The sequence below is a fragment of the Panulirus ornatus genome, chromosome 9 (genome assembly GCF_036320965.1).
Source record: "Panulirus ornatus isolate Po-2019 chromosome 9, ASM3632096v1, whole genome shotgun sequence".
Taxonomy (NCBI): domain Eukaryota; kingdom Metazoa; phylum Arthropoda; class Malacostraca; order Decapoda; family Palinuridae; genus Panulirus; species Panulirus ornatus.
Genome location: NC_092232.1, coordinates 52,095,630 through 52,116,721, shown reverse-complemented (window position 1 = coordinate 52,116,721; position 21,092 = coordinate 52,095,630). Strand labels below are relative to the sequence as shown.

The 21,092-nt window shown below is 37.9% G+C and overlaps 1 protein-coding gene across 3 annotated transcripts in view; it reads left to right on the top strand.

Moving 5' to 3' along the window:
- Dna2 (DNA replication helicase/nuclease 2) overlaps positions 1 to 20,584 on the top strand; it is a 71,405-nt gene extending 50,821 nt beyond the window's left edge. For all 3 annotated transcript variants that reach the window (XM_071665208.1, XM_071665209.1, XM_071665207.1), the window contains 7 exons: positions 1,606 to 1,737; positions 3,092 to 3,181; positions 4,064 to 4,167; positions 9,071 to 9,257; positions 12,654 to 12,836; positions 13,026 to 13,217; positions 15,728 to 20,584. In XM_071665208.1, coding sequence (XP_071521309.1) covers positions 1,606 to 1,737; positions 3,092 to 3,181; positions 4,064 to 4,167; positions 9,071 to 9,257; positions 12,654 to 12,836; positions 13,026 to 13,217; positions 15,728 to 15,931 — 1,092 coding nt within the window. In that variant the 3' untranslated portion in view covers positions 15,932 to 20,584. The remainder of the gene's footprint in view (positions 1 to 1,605; positions 1,738 to 3,091; positions 3,182 to 4,063; positions 4,168 to 9,070; positions 9,258 to 12,653; positions 12,837 to 13,025; positions 13,218 to 15,727) is intronic.
- Positions 20,585 to 21,092: the final 508 nt, after the last annotated feature.

Below are 21,092 nucleotides of genomic sequence, written 5' to 3'. Positions count from 1 at the left end.
CGAGTAAGTAAAGAAAGGTTAAGAGAGATGTTTGGTAATAAAAGGAGTGTGGTTGAGAGGGCAGAAGAGGGTGTTTTGAAATGGTTTGGGAACATGGAGAGAATGAATGAGGAAAGATTGACAAAATGGATATATGTGTCAGAGGTGGAGGGAACGAGGAGAAGTGGGAGACCAAATTGGAGGTGGAAAGATGGAGTGAAAAAGATTCTGAATGATCGGGTCCTGAACATGCAGGAGGGTGAAAGGAGGGCAAGGAATAGAGTGAATTGGAACGATGTGGTATACTGGGGTCAATGTGCTGTCAATGGGTTGAACCAGGGCATGTGAAGCATCTGGGGTAAACCATGGAAAGTTTTGTGGGGCCTGAATGTGGAAAGGGAGTTGTGGTTTCAGTGCATTATACATGACAGCTAGAGACTGAGTGAGAATGAATGTGGCCTTTGTTGTCTTTTCCTAGCGCTACCTCGCACACATGCGGGGGAGGAGGTTGTCATTTCATGTGGCAGGGTTGCGATGGGAATGAATAAGGGCAGACAGTATGAATTATGTACATGTGTATATATGTATATGTCTGTGTGTGTGTATATATATGTATTCGTTGAGATGAATAGGTATGTATATGTGTGTGTGTGTGGACATGTATGTATATACATGTGTATGTGGATGGGTTGGACCATTCTTTCGCCTGTTTCCTTGTGCTACCTCGCTAACGCGGGAGACAGCGACAAAGTATAATAGATAAATAGATAGATAGATTAAGAAACTCATTGCATTGGCTCATCCTAGGCTCTGAGCTGGAGTATATGATATGAAGAAGGTGGCCTCGGCGTAAACTTATTTAAAGGATATCAAGGAAACTATTGGTGGAGCTTGTCTACATCTTTTGTTAGTTGATAGTTTAGTTTAAATTTTGTGGATCTGCCTGTGTAGCACTGTGGATTCCTCCTTCATTTTGTTTTTGAATCACTATTGAGATTTTTTTCAAACCTTCTTGTATGGAGGTTTTTCTCTAAACCCTTCTTCATATAAGTATGCTCTCATACTGACAGGACAAACCACAACAGAGAGAAATATAAGTTCTGAAATTGAAAAAATTTTCATTCTGAGATTATATCAAATGAGTATTTTTTTTCCTGGTTTTCTTACCCCTGCCTTGAGTTTCTCTATTTTTCCTAAAAGTCTTTCACTGTGACCAGTTTTAGATTGACACCTATGATGTACAAAATCTTTGAGCTGCTAACTAAGCTGGGAGTAAGTGAATTAACAATATCCTTCGTGTGGCAGTCACTGATTGGCCTGGGGGGGACCTAAAATGAGTAGCTTTAATCTTGGATAATTGGTTAGTGAGGGATGAGGAAATACTGGAAATACTGAGGGTTGGAAGGTGCCAGCCCTGATTTTCCTTGAGATTTCCTAGAGAATGCCTTGTGCTCTTTAGACCACCTCACAGAAGAGGGTCTTTTAAATGATCAAAACCCTCATTTAGAAAACATCATTGTAGTTGAGATACAGGGTGTCACGTTACATAGTGATTAAGGAGTATAATTTTGAAAAAAATATGTTCTTGCTTTTGGTTACATTTTAGTTAACTTTCTTCATTTTCAGAAACATGATATTGATTTTCTTCGTCTTGGGCGAATCTCTCGCATTCATTCAGATTTGTTGTCTTATGCCGATGAGAAGATAACTAGCAGATTCCGAGATGTGTTGTCTTTGTCAAAATTTTATGACAGTAAGGTAGGCATGAATTCAGTAAGTATTTCTTTATGTGTTTGGTAAATCCTTATACTGGAATTTAGCTTATTGGAAATGATTGACTGAATCCAAGTAATAACATGTTAGTAACTCCAGGACCCTTTCATGAAAGGTGTCTTTAGGTAGTGTCTTTAGGTAGCAAGGGTATGACAATGTGACTTTGCATCTTTGTATATACTTTGTTTACATTATGCTTTGTTGATGTCTCCCACATTAGTGAGGTAGCACAAGGAAATGGAAGAAAGGATGGCCCAACACATACACATGTATTTACATACACACCCACACATGCACATATACATACCTATACATTTCAACATGTACATACATATACTTACACAGACATGTACATATATACACCTGTACATATTCATGCATGCTGCTTTCATCCATTCTCATCGCCACCCCTCTACACATGAAACAGCAACTCCCCCTCTCCCTGTGCACATGCAAGGTAGGGCTAAGAAAAGACATCAAAGGCCACGTTTGTTCACACTCATTCTCTGGCTGTCATGTGTAATGCAACGAAACCACAGCTCCCTTTCCACATCCAGGCCCCACAAAACTTTCCATGGTTTATCCCAGACATTCACATGCCCTGGCTCAATCCATTGACAGCTTGTTGACCCCGGTATACCACAACATTCCAATACACTCTGTATGTATATTGTTTATTTATATACATATATACATACACATAGCAGACATATACATATTACACATGTACATATTCATCCTTGCTTGCCTTCATCCATTCCTGGCACTACCCCACCCCATAGGAAACAGCATCGCTACCCCCTGCTTCAGTGAGTTAGTGCCAGGAAAACAGACAAAACAGGCCACATTCGCTCAAACTCAAGTCTTTATCTGTCTTTTCCATTTTTCATTATTACTGTATGCAGGTTGCAAAATCCTGAAACACTTGCACTACCTTTACTTTGCATAATTTTAAACCATCGTCATTCCCTCTTTAAACCTTTTTTTACATAATTTCTTGTATAGTACTCTTCATAAGCGCTTGTTTGTATTGATTGTGTGATGTAATAGTTTTTTCTTTTTATGAATATAATCAACAGCTTTTCATTCTGCTCTTATGCTCATATAATTTTTAGTTTAGACATGTAGTGATTTTATATTTGTCAAGAAAATTCATTATCTGAATTCCTTTGCAGATGTCCACTTCATACTGGTATGTCTTACAACTTGATGTGCAGAAATACATAGTAGCCAAAATGCTGAGGCAAATTCTTCATTTGCCATCCCCTTTCAAATTTAAATTTTTTTATTGGACAGATGATTACAGTGTGTGACTCCATGATCTGTTTATTTCTTTCAGCCTGTTGTTGCTACTACTTGCTTGGGAGTCAACCATGTTTTATTTACCAAAAGAAACTTCGATTTTTGCATAATTGATGAAGCTTCTCAGGTAAGCGTAGTACTTTCTCTTTTTATGTAGACAAGCACATCCTTTGAAATCTTCTGGTTACTGAGTATTCATATTTCTCAGTTTATTCCTGGTTTCTGGATGGAAATAGCAGGGGACTGAATACAGTGTTATATCCATTATGTGTTAGTGTATGTCAGGTTACATGCACTTTTTTCAGTTTGCAGACTGCTAGTTTATCTACTTTTCTTTTCTTTTATCTAAGAGGACACAGACAACTGAATGCTTTAATCGAGTCTCTCATTTGCATCATATGTACATAGACCCTATCCTAAGCCAGGTACCCAGTATATTGACTGTTACTGTTGGAGGATGAACAGCTGGGTTGACTGCTGACTGACTCTCATGACCAGGATTCAAACCTATCTGGGCTCGACCTCTGGAGGCCCATGAGTGCATCACAGTCAGCAATGCTAACTGCTACATCATGGAGGTCTGGAAAAAGAAGTGAAGAAACTGACTGGGAATAAAGTGCTTGTATTCACACGGGGAAAGAGTATCATGGAGATGCAAAACAAATGAACTGCTGCAAGTGTGACTCATTGGTTTGTAAAGGATGAGGAAGGATAGTGCTTTCTCACTGGAAGTACTGAGGGTTGGAAGGTCTTAACCCTAATTTTTCTTGAGATATCCAATAAAATTTCTCATGCTTGGTGGAAACCACTTCAGATAGAAAGGTTTCTCAGTTTTATAACCTGCATTTTTAATGTTACCATCTTGTCTCATTGTAATTGACTGTTTACCATCTGACACAGTGGTACATTCAAAGATACATAATGTTGAAAACAATTAGGAATTATTTTACATACATTTTTGCTTTAAGAGCAGGTGTTAGTATGATATAAATATTTTTCTTATATTTAGGTACTTCAAGTTGCAGCACTAGGACCTCTGTTTCATGCCTCTTGCTTTGTATTAGTTGGTGACCCAAAACAACTGCCTCCAGTCATCCAGAGTAAGCAAGCTAAGTAAGTTAAACACCTTTAGGAATGTTAAAGTTTAATGGTAGTAAAGAACTGCTAGATACAGATAATGCTACAACTATCATTTGTGAATATTATTTGTCAAATGTTATTTAACTGTAGTAATAAAAGAAAAGAAAAAAGAAATTGAAGAAGTCGACTTGAACTGTTTGTTTTCTTTTCAATTTATATAATATTTTGCTGAAAAAAGTAAGCTTTTTGAAAAAGGAAAGGTTTGAAATTGGAAAACCCCTTCGTACTGTAGGGTAGTTCCTTAAGCGAAGATATTGAGATTGATTTTTATGCTCAGTCCATTTCCCTAAGGGTTCAGAACTCCCTACTGTAGCTAGAATAGGCTATCTTGCTTATACCAGGACTACCCCAGCACTACGGGACTTCACCATGCACACCACTCTGGAATGCAGGGGAGCCCTTGATGAGAGTTGAGGAAGCCACCATGCTTCTTCCTGACGTATGTAGAAATTATTACATACTGTAAATCAGAGTTAGAATGAAAAGTAGGGGCAAGAGACAAATAGTGGAAAAAAGGAAAGGAAAGGAGCCAAAGATTTGCTCACTTATCTCCCTTGCTAGATGAAAAATGTATTCTAGATTTTTTAATATTACTTCCATTGCAGACTCTCTCTTGTGAACAAAAATAATGAGAGTATATCCATATGAAGGGTGGAGGGACCTTTGAGCATGACACACTGTATTCCTGGAATGTCCTGGCAGAGGAAGTATCTTGTGGAGGTATTTGCTGAACTTCACAAATTCCCCACTACAATAGTTCTGGGATAGTTTTTCTGGGTAGATGAGGGTAGAGGTAACTTTACTTGCATCATTAGCTCGGACATTGTATGAAGGCTAGGATATCCTAATGATTTTTTGTTACATGCTGTGTCATTACTTTGTTACATGCTGTGTCATTACTTTCTGAGAGATGCAACTTTGTGGCTGGAGAAAGAGAGAGGCAGTCTTCACTGTCTCCTGGGTAGATGAGGGTAGAGGTAACTTTACTTGCATCATTTGCTCAGACATTCTAGGAAGGCTAGGATATCCTAATGATTTTTTGTTACTTTCTGTGTCATTACTTTCTGAGAGATGCAACTTTGTGGCTGGAGAGAGAGGCAGTCTCCACTGTAACCATTGGTAGAGTCTTTACATTATTTTAGGATATTGACTGAACATGATTAATGGTATGATTTTCTGTCATTCCAGCCAGTGATGAAAATATTTATTTGCTACACACTTTGAATTTGTTGAAATGAAATCCATTTAATGTCCTTTTGAAACTTAACGAAGTGTTAACCTCTGGACTCTGTGTATTTTTCAATTGCTTACTGACCTGAGGCAAGGGCAGTGAGAATGATGGGTTCTTTTATAGAAGAGCATCTGCAGTGGATTTCAGGTTGAAGAGATGTGATTCCAGGAGTTAAAGAACTTTTTCATTTCTTAGAGAATCAAAGTGGGGTGAATTGCAATAGTCCTGAGTCTCTAAATGGAGAAAGACCTGAGGGGCTTGTATGATGTAGGTTGGTGTAGTTCTTTAACATAACCCATTGTTTAGTGTTCTTTGTCATGGAAAAGTGCAAACAAGAGAGGTATATAAGCTCCTCTGCATTGCTTCCACATTCCTGAAAGGATCCCCAGACCAATTGCAGGGGTCTCTTTGAATGTTGAAAGATCATTTGCTCTACATTCCTAAAACATAAAAGATTTTCAGAGAATTTCCATGTATGAAGAGCCCAGTAATCAGCATTTAAACCAGTAATAGGAAGCAGGCAAGCTGAGCTTGAGAAGAGGAAACTAAGCTGACTCTTCCAGAATGGGGTTACAAGTGTGATGGAGCCCTCAAAAGAGTTAATATCTTATGAATGTGAGAACAGATTCTGTATGGTGGAAAGGTAGATTTGGTTCTGTTGGTCTCAGTCCATCAACAGTGCTTGAGGTCATCAGTCTATGTATTTAGCTCTCAGGAAAATGTTTACTACTGGGAGGAGAGCATTAAAACATCATGAGCAGGTCCACCTGTGGTTACTAAGATCCCCAGGTACTGGATCCACTGGGTAATTGTATACTCAGTCATTGCTTCTGATGGAAGAGAACTTGTGATGGTGTTTACTCATTCATTGTATACTTTAAGTTTTTCAGTGTGTTTTGAAGGTAATTTGCCATTTTAAAGGAGGACTCTGCCTATTCTAGAGGACAAGGATAGTGACATATCCCTGGGTTGCATGTACTGCCATAATGTACATGACAAAGGAAGTTATACTTTGGGTTATAGAATGATTTTCTTAAAGTACTGCTTGGGCAAGAAGGCCTTTGGCACATGTGTTGACAGTAATGATTTTTTATGTATAAGATAAACTATTTAGATATGATTAGTTTTAGTTTTACCTGAGTCCTGGCAAAAATGAAGAAGTAATTAATACACTAGAGACATATTGCAAACTGTTCATACTGGACAGGAACACAGATATTTCATGATGTGTAATGTTTTAACAAAGAAACTAGACAGGATGGAAGTTTTTCACGTATTTTTCTTAAATATGTCACATGTTCTTGATTCTTTTTCTTTAACTTTTTCAAATATTGTTAACAAGTGTAATATTTGAAGCTGTGTCTTCATGCAGTAAATTTTACTTATGAAAATCTTTCGTAATCAAATTTGTTTGTCATTAAAAACTCACAAAAATACCACTCTTCTCTATGTATAACTTAAAATATGCCTGAAGTACCTTATATCCCTGGAAGTAAGGTCGTAAGGTAGAATAAGTTAAAGGGCCTGTAGCAGATTTAGATAATGTTTCACTCGGTTTAGTTGATCATCAATTTACTTGGGAAAGGGAGGGTGAATGGTTCCAGTTGAGGGTGGATCTGCATCAGGGGTGTGTGATGTCACTGTGGCTGTTTGATTTGTTAATGGATGGAATGATGAAAGAAGTGAATGCAAGGGTCTTGGAGAGAGGAGCAGATATACAGTGTGTTGGGCAGGCCTGTGAAGTAAGCCAGTTATTTGCTGATTACACAGTGCTGGAGGCAGATTCAAGTGAGAAATTGCAGAAACTGATTTTTGACTTTTGGGTAGTGTGTGAAAGGAGAAGGCTGAGATTAAACATGAATAAAAGCAGGCTACCAGGGTTAGCAGTGAAGAGAGACAAGTTGCTTCGAATGAAAGTTTGGGTGGAGAGAACTTGGAAGAAGTGGAGTGATTTAGATACCTGGGAGTAGGTATAGCTGTGATATTACCAGTATTCATGCTTGAGTATCAGGAGGGTTATTGACATCAGCATAGTAAATCACCAATTCATTGGTTGTCAAGTTCCACTCCTCTAGCACAGGTATCTGTCTTTTCTTTCTACCTCACCCACACGTGGACTTTGTGTGTTCTGTCCGCAAAATGCAATCTCTTCTTGTCGTGTATAACTCAACACAGCACTTAACTCGCACAGCTCTTTTGTTGAAGCGTTAGATTTTCTTGCAGTGAGCACTATATGCAAGCCATGACATTTAGCCAAATGGTAGGAGCAGTAGATAGAAGTAGTAGGTAGGAACATTTAGGCAGGAACATTGGGTAGAAATGTTAGGTTGAAATACTAGTTAGAAATATTAGGCAGGAGCTTTAGTTAGAAGTAGTCAGTGGGAACTCTAGGTAGGAGCCTCTGCAAACACTGCACTAGAGTTGCCTTTTGCCAATAGCCTCTTAAGGGTGAGGTGCTAAAGGCTAAGAAGTGACACTGGATTTTACTGTTTTGGAGACTCGATTGTGACACCCCCTTGAGGAAGTTTTAGTAGGTAGCAGGTGTCAGAGATATAGATATACACGATATATTGGTGAATGAAACGGTGGGATTTGAAATGTGCCATCGGGTTGGTGAGGTGGGAAGGAAAGGTCCTGGGTGCATCAAGCAATGTGTGGAAGATGTCACTGTCTGTAAGAGCAAATTTGGATATGCTTGATGGTATAGTAGTCTTGTCAGTGCTGTATGGATGCGAGGAATGGGCGTTAGGCAAAAATGTAAAGAAGGGGGTGGAAGTGAAATGTTTGAGGACGTGTGATCAAATAAGAGGTAATGGTATAAGAGAGATGTAGCATAGAAAGAGGAGTATGTATGAGAAAGTTGAAATGTGTCGGCTGAAAATGTTTGGACATATGGAGAAAATGTCTAAAAGGGTATGTATTTCAGAAGTGGAAGGAACAAGGATAAAGGGTAAATCAAGGGGGAAATAGAAGGATTGAATGAAAGATGCTTTGAAGGCTTGAAGCCTGAACATGCAGAAGGGTGTAAGCGTGGAAAGGGTGGAGCAAATTGGAGTAGTGTGGTACACAGGGGTCACTGTGATGATCAGTGGGCTGAACCAGGGCATATGAAGCAGTCAGGGGAAACCATGGGAAGTTTTGTGGGGCCTGAATGTGGATAGAGAGCTCTGGTTTCTTTGCATAATACATGATGGCTAAAGAGTGAGTGTGAGCCAGAGGCGATATCTTTATCTGTTCTGGGCATGCCTCACTAACATGAGAAATGGTGAACATAGGAAGAAAGAGAAAATTATATTCTTATTAATTGTAGTATGAAACGTAAGGGGATAATGTGTTTAAATATTTGCGGATATCCCACACACAAAAGGGTTAATCATTCCTATTTTTTATGCCTTTTTCTTCCAAGATGCCACAATTAGAACATATTTATTTTTCCTGTGCCATGATGGCTGAGAAACAAAAGAATTAAAATTTGATATATCAATGTATAGCCATGAATTTAGTACAGTACATCCAGTCATTCTTGTTTCCATTGTAGAATTTGACTTTTTCCTTTCTTGATATGGATACTGTAGTTTATGAATGTTGTTGAAGATTGTAGGTTTATTAAGATTTGGCTTTCACTAAATATTTCTTTGATACCAGGAACTTGGGAATGTCTGAGTCCTTATTCATGCGCTTAGATTCACCTGAGGCAACTTCATGTCTTACTGAACAATATCGCATGAATGGACCAATAATGAAGATTGCCAATAACTTGATGTATGAAAATCAGTTGCAGTGTGCTAATCCTGATCTGGAAACTGCAATACTTCATCTACCTAATTACAAAGTAAGTGTAATGTTGAATTTTTTTTATCTTGAGTAGTCCTTAAATGGAGAGAAATGATTAGGGCGAAGGATTCCCTTGATCAGAGGTTCTTAATCATTTTTGGGTGGGTCATAGTCCTCATTGAGAATCTGATGAAAGCAGTGGACTCCCTTCCCAGATGAATGCACAGAAACATACACACATGCATGCATACAAAATAATGCCCTCAAGCTTTACTGCATTTCTTAACCATTGATCCATGGATCTATAGCGGGTCCACAAAAGGGCTTCAGGAATCCCTAAAACAGGGGCAAAATTATTATTTTTTTCTTGAATTCCTTCATGTTGTCAAAGGTTTACATTGGGTCATGGTGAATTTTAGGTAAAAATTTAGTCTTTTCAAGTGTTTAATGTAAGTTTTCCCTTCCATACTAGTAGTTAGTAGTTGGTAGGCAGCCAACGATCTGGGAGTTATATTACCAGTACTCCCACCTGGGCATCAGGAGGGTTAGTGACAGCTGCATAGTGAGCTAGCACTTCAGTGGTTGTCAGATTGTGCTCCTCTGACCCAGGTAGTGGTCTTATCTCTCTGCCTCACCCACACGTGGACTACTGGCATTCTGTCCAGAAATAATCTCTCCGTGTCGTACATAACATTTGATAACACTTAACTCATGCAGCTCATTTTTTGTAACTCTAGATTTTTCTATGGTGAGCACTGTGAGCTAGCCCTGTATTTTGGCAAAATGGTAGGAGCAGTAGATAGAAGTAGTAGGTAGGGACATTTAGGTAGGTGCATTAGGTAGAAACATTAGGTAGAAGTAGTCAGTAGGGACTTTAGATTGGAGCATTAGATACAAGTAGATGGTGAGAATATTCGGAAGAAGCCCCCTGCAGATACTGTGCTAGAGTTGCCCTCTGCCAGTTGCCTGTTAAGGGTGTGGCACTAAAGGCTAAGAAGTTGCTCTGGAGTTCATTAGTTATGGAGACTATTGTTGTGGCCACTCCCATGAAGGAGTCCCGGAAGGGAACTGTCATCAGAGATATAGATACATAGATGGATACTAGCTATTATAATTTGTTTAGTACTTTTAGATTCTTAGTGTTAGGTAGGCATAAGGAAATGGCATGTAGTTACATTATGATACAAAGGAATAAGATTTGGCATGTGACTGGTAGCTGATCTACAGATTTAGTGAAAGCCATACCTCAGAAATGTTTATACATACAACTGGCCTGTCTATCTGTCTGTCTGTATCGGTGATGGCTGTTCCCTCCAGAACTCCATTGCCCCTTCTTATCCTTTAGTGCCTCACCCTTAACAGGCCACTGGCAGAGGACAACTCTAGTTTCCAGAGGCTTTTACCTGTTGTTCATACAGACTACTTTTAACTAACATGTCTATCAAATGTTCCTGCCTGATGTTCCTATCAAATACTTCTATCTATTGCTCCTACCATCATGCCAAAAGGGAGGGCTAGTGCACATCACTCACTGCAGGAAAACCTAGTTATAAAGAATGAGTTGCATGAGTTAAGTGTAGTCAAGTGTTATTTGTGACAAGGAAAGATTGTAAGTTTGTGGACAAAATGCCATCAGTCCACTTGTGGGTAAGGGATAAAGAAAAGAGCTACCTGGGTCTGCCACCACTAACCCTCCCGATACTCAAGTGGGTAGTAACGGTTATATACAGCTGGCCAAAGCTTATTAATTTCATTTTTGTGCTTAATTACTTCTTTCTGGAGAAATTAGATGCAGAGTGCTTGATTTAATTTCTATTCATTATTTTGAGGGATTGTTCCTAGTGCCTATTAGAACCAGTGACTTGCATCTTGAATTTTGAATTTCTGGAATTACCCCCAAATTATTAATTTTGTTTTTGTGCATTGATCACTTACCATATAGATTACAGTACAGAGTGCTTAATGTAGTTTATTTTCACTTTTTGTGGGCTGAGCATAAGGTGAAAAATGTCAAAGAAGAGGAAGTATGACAAAGTTTATGTATCTTTTGATTTTATTTTCATATCTGAATGTGATGATACACAAAAGTCACAATGCCTCTTGTGTGGAAAAGTTCTTCGCAATAAAAGTTTAAAGCCAGCAAAGCTGAAGGATCACCCTGTCTGTCCATCCTGAAAAGGCATTACTGTGGATCTTTTTTTCTGTTAGAAGAATGGCCAATTTGAAAAAGCTGGAATTTTGCCAAAATGTCTTGTCTTAAAGCATCCAACAATGTTGGTTATCACTTTACCAAGCAGAAGCCACACACGATTGGAGACCTTGATGAATCCTTGTGCCATGGAAATGGTTGACCTGCAGTGCCCCTGTCAAATCACAACATCCATTCTAGAATGACTGACAAGTCTTTTAATATTTTGAAGCAGGTCATGGAGGAAATTGGCAGCTGTGCCATTTCCTTCAGCATGCAACTGGATGAAACTAGCTCCTGGTTTGCACTGTTATGTGCATACAGATACAATCAAAGAATTTCTATTTTGTGAACCTCTTTTGAAAAATACAAAGGGCTTGATGAAAAGTCTTGGAACTTTGTATGCAGATGGAGCACCTACAATGCTTGGCAACAAATCTGGTTTTGCTGCTTTGATGAAAGAAGCTCCGCATGTTATCATGAGGTTTTACTTTCTAGATAGGCATACACTGGTACCAAAGACTGCCAACAGACCTGAAAGAAGTTTTGTCTACCACTGTAAAAGTTGTCAACTTTATCAGAGCCAGGGCCTTGAACTGCCAGATCAAGAAGTTTTTCCAAGAAATGGGAGAGTATGTATTTGTTCTCTGCTACAGAGAAGTTCATTGGCTTTCCAGAGGACAAGTCTTCAATCACTTGATTGAACTTCTTTCAGAAGTTTCACTTATTTTTGAGAGAGAAAAAGGACTACTTAGGCGAAACATATTTTGAGCTGGTTTGGGCATGTGGAAAGAATGCATGTTGGGGAATTAACATTGATAGTGTATGATAGTACAATTATAGGGGTTGATGTAAGAGGAAGACCACCTGTGACATGGGGAAATTGAGTAGAAGATTGCTGGAGGAAGAGAAAGGATGGAATAATGTGTGGAGTAATGTATGCGAGGGAGACATGTAAGGACACTGATGAGTGGAGACTTGTTTGCTGTTGCCCCTCACCTGATGGGAGTTCTGGAAGGGAATGGGTCTTATTAGAGTTATTGATGGTTGGAAAGAACTTTGTAAGCCTGTGTGTGTGTGGTTTGTGTATTTTGTAATTCAGTTTTTGTTAGCCATAGTGTAAGTATTAAATGTTTTGTTTAAGGTCCAATGATTTCTAAAATTCCATTATCATTATAGATAAGAAAGGCTTAATTGTAGAATGTTCAGTGATAGTTTTATAGCCTGGTTATTGCTTAATGACAGATTGATTTTTCAATTTTACAGAGTATGGTATGTCATGGCAGTTTAAGTGTTTGGCTTCAGAAAATCTTAGAACCTTCCTTAGAAAATTCTGTGGTTTTCCTGGATACCTGTGGAGCAGCTATTGAGAGTCGTGATGGTGCCAACCTGTTAATCAACCAAAGAGAAACTGAATTAGTGGTAGCCATACTTCTAGCTCTAATTAAAGTATGTGGGTTATTGCTCCAGTGAAAATATCTGTATTGTAGAATTAGGTTGAGAAGCATAATGAATATGTTAATATTTAATCTTAAGGTGCATCACTGATAATTAAAAGTTTCCCTGTATACTCTACCCTTACATTTAGAATAGCTTATTTAGTGTTTGGTATTAATAGGAAGCCCATCTATTCCATAGCTTGGCGTAACTCTGGATGAAGTTGGTGTGATTGCGCCATACCGTGCCCAGGTTAAACTAGTCTGTGACAGGGTAAGGAAAGAGGTTCCCATGGGTCAGAAGTTAGAAGTCAACACAGTCGATCAGTATCAGGGACGAGACAAGAATATCATAGTGTACTGCTGTGTACGCTCTGGCATTGCAGAATCAGATGTAGGTGTTTACAGTTTATGTACATTTTGTGACATCTAATTGGTACTTTTGTGTAGTTATTGTTATATGATTTGATATGCATGGCTTATAAACAGTAACATGTCTTTTCCTATAAGAATTGCATGGGGCGTTTAGTTTTTTTGCTTTCTGTTTGTACATGTTTGTCATTTCCCACAGTAGCTCGGTAGTGCTGAGAACAGATGAAGAAATGGCCTCATTTGCTCACACCCACTCTCTAGTTGTCTTGTGTAATGCACCTTGATCCCCCACTTCTGGCATGCATACCCTTTTTAATCATGTACTCCTCACTCATCCTTTCCATGTATCCAAACCATTTTAGCACACCCTCTTCAGCTTTCTCATACATACTCCATATATTACATCACCTCTCTTACCCCATCATTTCTAATTCAATTTTCCCTCCTCATACCCCATATTATCCTCATACACTTCATTTCCAGCTCATCCACCCTCTTTCCTACATTTCTGTTTGAGGTCCATGCCTTGCATTCATAGAACACTGATGAGATTACTATACCATTAAACATACCCATCTTTTCCTTCAAAGACATTGACCACTCTCTCCACACATTCCTTAATGAACCCAGGAGCCTGTTCCCTTACCCACTTTATGGCTCACTTCAGCTTCCATGGTTCCATGCATATAAAGCACTCCATTTGCTCCAAATTTCTCTCCATTCATACTCACAATTTCAGCCGCCCTGTCTCTCCTTACAACTAAACCTAATGACCTTGCTTTTATTCCCATTCGTTCTCAACTTTCTCCTTTCACATACTCTTCCAAACTCAGTCATCATCATCTGTAGTTTCTTACTTGAATCTGCTATGAGTGCTGTTTCATAAGCTGACATGATTTGACTTATCTTCCAGGCTCCCCACCCCCAATAGACCGCATACCCACTCCTCCCTTCAAGTCTCCAAGCTGAGGGCTGAGAAGAGAAGAATTTTGGAATCACTATCAGTAACAGTTTGAAATATATTAAACAAATTATAGCTCCTGCTTGAAGAGCAGTTTTAAGATTTATGTTTTACGAAACATAATACACCATATAGTTACACCTTCCTTTGTTTTCTGCTTGCTCCATGATTATTGTTTGTAACCAGGCAGCTAATGACCAGGGAGGTATATTACCTGTACTGTCCATCTGGGTATTGAGAGGGTTAGTGACAAGTGCTTAATGAGTCAGCACTTCATTGGTTGTCAGTTCCACTCCTCTGACCCAGGTAACTGTCTTCTTTCTGCTTCATCCACACTTCGACTCATGGCATTCTGTCCACAAACATACAGTCTCTCCATGTCATGCATAATGCTTGACAACAGTAAACTCACTCAACTCACTCTTTATAACTCTTGTTTTCCTGTGGTGAGCATTATGTGGTAGCCCTGCCTTTTGGTAAAATGGTTTAAACAATAGATAGAAGTAATAGCTAGGAGCATTAGATAGAAGCATGAGGTAGAAGTAGTGGATGAGAACATTAGGCAGTAGTAGTCAGTAGGAACCTTAGGAAGGAGCCTTTGGAAACATTACTCTAGACTTGCCCTCTACCAGTGGCCTGTTCAGGGTGAGGCACTAAAGGCTGAGAAGCAGCACTGGAGTTAACTAGTAATGAAGACTATTGTCATGGCATCCCCTTGAGGGAGTTTTAGAAGAGATGAAGCATCAGAGATATATGTGTTAGAGGTGGAGGGAACAAAGAGAATCGGGAGACCAAGTAGAAGGTGGAAGGAAGGAGTAAAAAGGATTTTGAGTGATCAGGGCCTGAATATGCAGGAGGGTGAAAGGCATACATGGGATAGAGTGAATTGGAATGATGCTGTATACTGCCGTCATGGACTGAACCAGGGCATGTGAAACATCCTGGGTAAACCATGGAAAGGTTCTGTTGGGCATGGATGTGAATAGGGAGCTGTGGTTTTGTTGCATTACACGTGACAGGTAGAGAATAAGCGTGAGCGGATGTGGTCTTTGTCTGTTTCCTAGCGCTACATCACTGTTGCCTGAAATGGTGACCAAGTTTGGTAAATATAAATGAGATATAGTTAGATAGTCTCCCAGATATATGCCAACCACATGTTGATTAGGGAAAACATTTTAAATGATTTTCACCAAGGTGTTACCCATACTTTATCTCCCAGTATGTATATTTTTTGTTTTACATAATCTTACACTTTTTCCAATTATTTAAACCTCAAATTTTCTCCCATGACTTGAAAGCAAAAGTTGCAGAGTTAAACCATAACTTAGAATTAGAAACTGCAGAGTTAAACATTAAGTCATATGTGAACATCATTTGATAAGTTATTTTTCATGATAATACTAAACATCACCTATAATTATTTTAATAGTGCATGCTGTACTACCTTAAAGTTATGTAAACCATATCATGCAACCTGCTGTTATCAACATAGTGACAAATTGAATAATTTTTGCTCTATTTTTGGGTGTCTGGTACTGTTAGTGATTGATTCAAGATGTCTTCTTCCTCAGGTTAATGAGATTTTGCAAGATGAACGGCGTCTTAATGTTGCCATAACAAGGGCCAAATATAAACTCATCATGATTGGTGATACAGCAACCTTGAAATTATATACACCCTTCAGAAAGCTTACAACTCATTTAGAACCTCATCAGATATACCATCTTCAGGATGGACAGGATGAGTTTGTGTGGCAGGTTGGTGTAAAAACATAATCCATGACAACTAATTTGGTAATTTATATAGGCTAAAGAAAAGGGCAGACTTAGCTAGATTTATTTTATTTTTATCTTTTGTGTAGCTTTGTGAAATTTGTCACGTTTTTCTGTTTATTTCCTGTGAGGGGAAGGGTAGTGATTAATCATGTTAAGGTGACTAATGAACTTCATATAGGTAGAAGACAAAATGGTTTTGGAAGAGAAAATGGTTTATAGCCCAAAGTTCAAGAGAATATGAAAAATTATGCAGCATGAATATGAATGGTCTCTGGAAAGATATGATTTAATGTGGCATGTATGAAAGATTTTGAACATTGTTAAGAGCTTTTATTGTGAAAGAATTTAATTTAAGAGAGAAAGGATTGATGTAAGTGAATGGTTTGAAATAAAGTTAGGAATATGATAGTTTGTGTGATGTCTCCACAGTTTTTTGTCGTTTTACAGTTTTTGAAGTCAAATCATGGTATGGCATTGTCATCAACATCTGCCTTTAACTGTTGTTTGTTAATCGTTTCTGTTATCTATAATGTATTGGATTTTCAACTCTTAAGTCTTCTTTTCTTCATAAATGTTTTACTGTGTGTGTGTGTGTGTGTGTGTGTGTATGTGACATAGACCTACGTAGAATTTATTGGGAGCCACATGTAATCTTGTTACCACCAGTTATTACCAGCTGCAAAGACATTGTGGTCATATAATTGTCTGGCAGTAGTATCATCATCTGTTGTTTGTAAATAGTTGCTGTATGTCATCTGTAAACAATTAGTTTCCATGCTGTAATAGTAGTTTCCATTGACTGATTTTATGGTAATTTAGAATAATGATACATGAATTGAAAGATAGGCTTAGCACAATTTTGGGGAAGTGGCTCCTATCATTTATGAAAAGGGAGCAGAAAGGATGAGCTTTCAGAATTCTTTAGTGTTAGGGTGTTGTAAGTCATATGATTAATCTTGAATAGTAGAAGTGAATGATGATGATTATAAAGATCAAATCTCTGACTAATACATGATAAGGGAACAAGGAGGGGCCAGTTTTCAATAATGCACAGAAGTAAGATTGTATAACATCATCTGATTGGCTGCTCCAGCCATCTAATGCTCCCACAGGTGGAACCCTTTTTGTTTTACACCTAGCCCCTGCCTAGTCATGGTGTTACGTTCCTTGTAAACTATCTTGGTAACATTCCTTTGTTAGATGAGCAATTAGAACTCATTATATGAAGAAAATTATGTTCCTGAGCAAAGGTTTTCCAAACTCTTTTGAGTGTGGAATATTCATGAGACAGCTGCAGAACAATATACCACATTTAAATCAGGTAATTTTGACAATTAATAATGAAAAACTTATAAGAAAATGTGGTGATGAAGGTTCGAGGTAGTGGTGGAGTATGTGTTAATTTGAGGGAGAGGGAGGGGAACTAGGCTTTTCCCTGTAGTTTGTTCTTATTGCGAGCTGACTGTTGGTGAGTGGAATACTGAAAATGTTGTGCTATGATATCCTTTTATTAACTGTATGAGGTCTCAGAAACCTTAGAGTATCTTGCAATATCTTACTTTTAACTCTTCAATGAGGCAAATGCAATTTTTTATTCACAGGGAAGGCAAAAGTTTGATATATTAAGAATAATATAATTTTAAGTCTATTTTAATTATTTAGGCTTTCCTCTTTGCTGTAACATAGTGAAGTCTGGTTACACCAAATTTCTTGATTAGATTGATATGCAACTGCTGGGCCATTGTTTACAAGCTCTGTGTGATCTTTAACTTTTCATGTACCTCTGCTATGAGCATGTGGTACTCTATGGGTATTTTCAGGCATACCACCTTAATTGTGTGGTATTTTTGTAAATGTTTTTGTCACAAGCAAAGATGATTTCTAATGGTTTTACATCAGAAATATTTATTGATGTAATAACAAAAATTATATAATATGAGGGTGAAGACCATACATAGGCATGCTTGTCATTTCCACATATACTTTGCAGCATTGAAAAAGTTTAGGCTATAGTGCCTGGAGCCAATCCATGGGATGTCACTACAAGAACTACTGGCCATATATTTTGCAGTAATTTATGTTGACATAAATCTCCAAGATACCCTAAGCATACTTGAATTGCTGATTGTGTCAGTATTAAAGATGTGCTTGCAGAGTTCACCTCATCCTCAGAATGTATCGATGCCCTGTGTCCCCTACAATTAGTACTGGGAAAATATCTAAGAGTGTTATTTAACCATATAACACTGTGAGTTTTATAGCCCACTAAATTGGTAGTAAAGATGTACTTTTACAGTTTACCTGCCCCTGGAGATCTTTAGTTATGGGGACTCTATTGCTGTGGCCACCCCTTTAAGGGAGTTCCAGTTGGAGCAGGCATTAGAGATATATACAGAAAGATAGACTTGCCCCTGCCCTCATTGAAATTAGAATGCGTTTTTTTTTAGGAACGTAGAGATACTATGACTCAAAAGCAAATGCTGTTAGCACTGGGGAAAAAATCCTGGTGTCATTTAACTATACACTATTACCTCACTTAGCACTAACCCTTAGAGTGCTATTTTGTTATAGTACCCTTGCTTGCATCTAGGTGCTATAGTTTAACTAGAAAAAATTATGAAAATTCATAAAAGATGTCAAAAGTTAGGAGTCCGAACACTAAATAGCAGCACACTGAGAGCAGCTATCTTGTATAAAATCATTCGGCACCAAGCGCTTACAGTATGTGCACATTCTTGCTAATTCATTGATTTTTTCAATATTATAATGATAACCTTTTACCCATCATGTGAGGAAAATGGCCTGCATGTTCTGATGTTGCTAGTGCATCTGAAGTGCTTAGAAAAGGCCTCTCCTTGGATGTAGAATTACTGGTTTTGAGGTAGGTAAAAGCTGGTGAGTGTCATGTTTATGTTGATGATGCTTTTAGATTGGCTACATTAATGTTTAAAACCTTTATGAAGAATGCAGACAAGATAAAAGCTTATTCTGTGATGACCAAGAAGTTAACAGCAACAAAGGTGACTTGTTCAAGGAGCAGTTTGTTGAAAAAAAAATGGAAGATAGGTTAAACTAAGCTAGGTTAAGTGGCGGGAGTAGCGGTGGTTGAAGGTTAGCTGTTGAGGAGTGCTCAACAACACGTCTGGTGTATTTTGCCACTCCCTTTCACTTCATCTCTCAAATTACCCCCACTTTTCTGACAAAAGTATTATTTTGCTCAACAGATGCTTGGCATTCAAACAATACATTCTAAGCAAAAGGCACCACGTTAGCATCAAAATGTTTGAAATTTGTGATTTTGAAACCAGTCGTATGATTGATATCATTGTTTATACTGGCAGCTCGACAGAATTGCCACAAAATGATCCACTTACTTTATCTTAAGCATTGGTCACAAATATGATGCACCACTGCCATATTTGATAAAGGACAGCTTTTTCATGGATAATTAATAGTCTAATTCACAACTATTTCTTAATCTTCATACAAAGAAAGTTGGAGCTTGTGGCTCATGGCATTCTAAATGTAAGCTTTTCCCATAACTTGGTCATATGTTGATAGGAGAGTTTGCTACTTTTCATGTTAGTAAGATTTTGGGTACAAAATGGTATGATGAAAGGGACACTTGACATGTTCACATCTCTCCATGATGATAGAGTAACTGAATGAGAAAAGAGACCACCACGCTTGAAAATATGATGAAACTTGAAGTAGTGAACTAAACACAAAATTTGAGACTCGTTGAGAAAACGGACAGGCATATGGATTTTAGGATAAATACCCTCGAATTGTGTTGGATGTTTTTCCATCTTGCTGATATTTCAACTCCAAATGACTATTGAAGTCTTCAAAATGACAGAGACATTCTGCTAAATATACTTACCCAACTAGACTTTCATCTGAAAATGGTAATGCTTATAATCTTCAAAGCACAGAGAAAAGTAAAAACTTTTTCGGAAGCAAAGCTGGTTTTGTTTCCAAGGCAAATGTAAGGAGTATCATGCTCTGAAAATATTTTTTAGATTCACATATGTACTCTAAATGCAAGAGTATGAAGTATTAGGAAATTGCAAGAATAGGTAGTGTGTGTGTGTGTGTGTGTGTGTGTGATAACTATGTGTATATGAAATTGAAAATTACTCTTTCATCTTTGTGTCATATAATTGTTTTGCCATAATGGGACTATTTATGTTAGCATTTTTCCATTGCTTTCAAATTTGTGAATTAATCTAGCTTTCTGAGAGAATGAAAGAACTGATATATATGTATTTGATGGTAATGTCCAAATGTATATAAAGTTAACAGTTATTCATTTTTCTTTGTCATGCCATTATTTCATCTTAACAGGATGATATATTTGCTTTTTACCCATTCACATAAAAAATGCATGTATATAGCTTACAAATATATAAGAATGTCAAGAGAGAACTCTATTTTCATCTATTTATATTCTTAGCATTTTCATAGCCTCACATATTTTTCATACAATTTCACTGCATGTCATTTATGTTGTATGTTTGATTATAGTCATGTTTTAAGCTTTTACATTGAAGTAAATTAGGATTCTGGGTAAAAATACTGGGAAATGGTGATTCTTTTGCATTTGTATATGTTGGCATTATTATTGTAGTAAAGAAGCATGAAGCCTTTTAACATGGAACATATCATTCCAACCTTGTGGTCAGTTACTGCAATTCCAAATTTAGGCCATACTCTATTACAGTTAATGACAAGCTTGACCTGATAATCCAGTCAACTACTTTTAAACTGGATCGTGAAAAGTTGAATATGTGTGGAATTACCAGATGGTAACCTGACCAAATACTGGGGTCAGATGAAGAGGATTACTCCCTGGATCTGGGAAGATTGCCGTAAGTGTGGGATTATGTGCAGTATGTATGTTTCTAAAACACTTCACTTCCTCCAGTTTTTCTCCATTCAAACTCACCTCCCAATTGACTTGACCCTCAACCCTACTGTACCTAATAACCTTGCTCTTATTCACATTTACTCTTAACTTTCTTCTTCCACACACTTTACCAAACTCAGTCACCAGCTTCTGCAGTTTCTCACATGAATCAGCCACCAGCGCTGTATCATCAGCGAACAACAACTGACTCACTTCCCAGGCTCTCTCATCCCCAACAGACTTCATACTTGC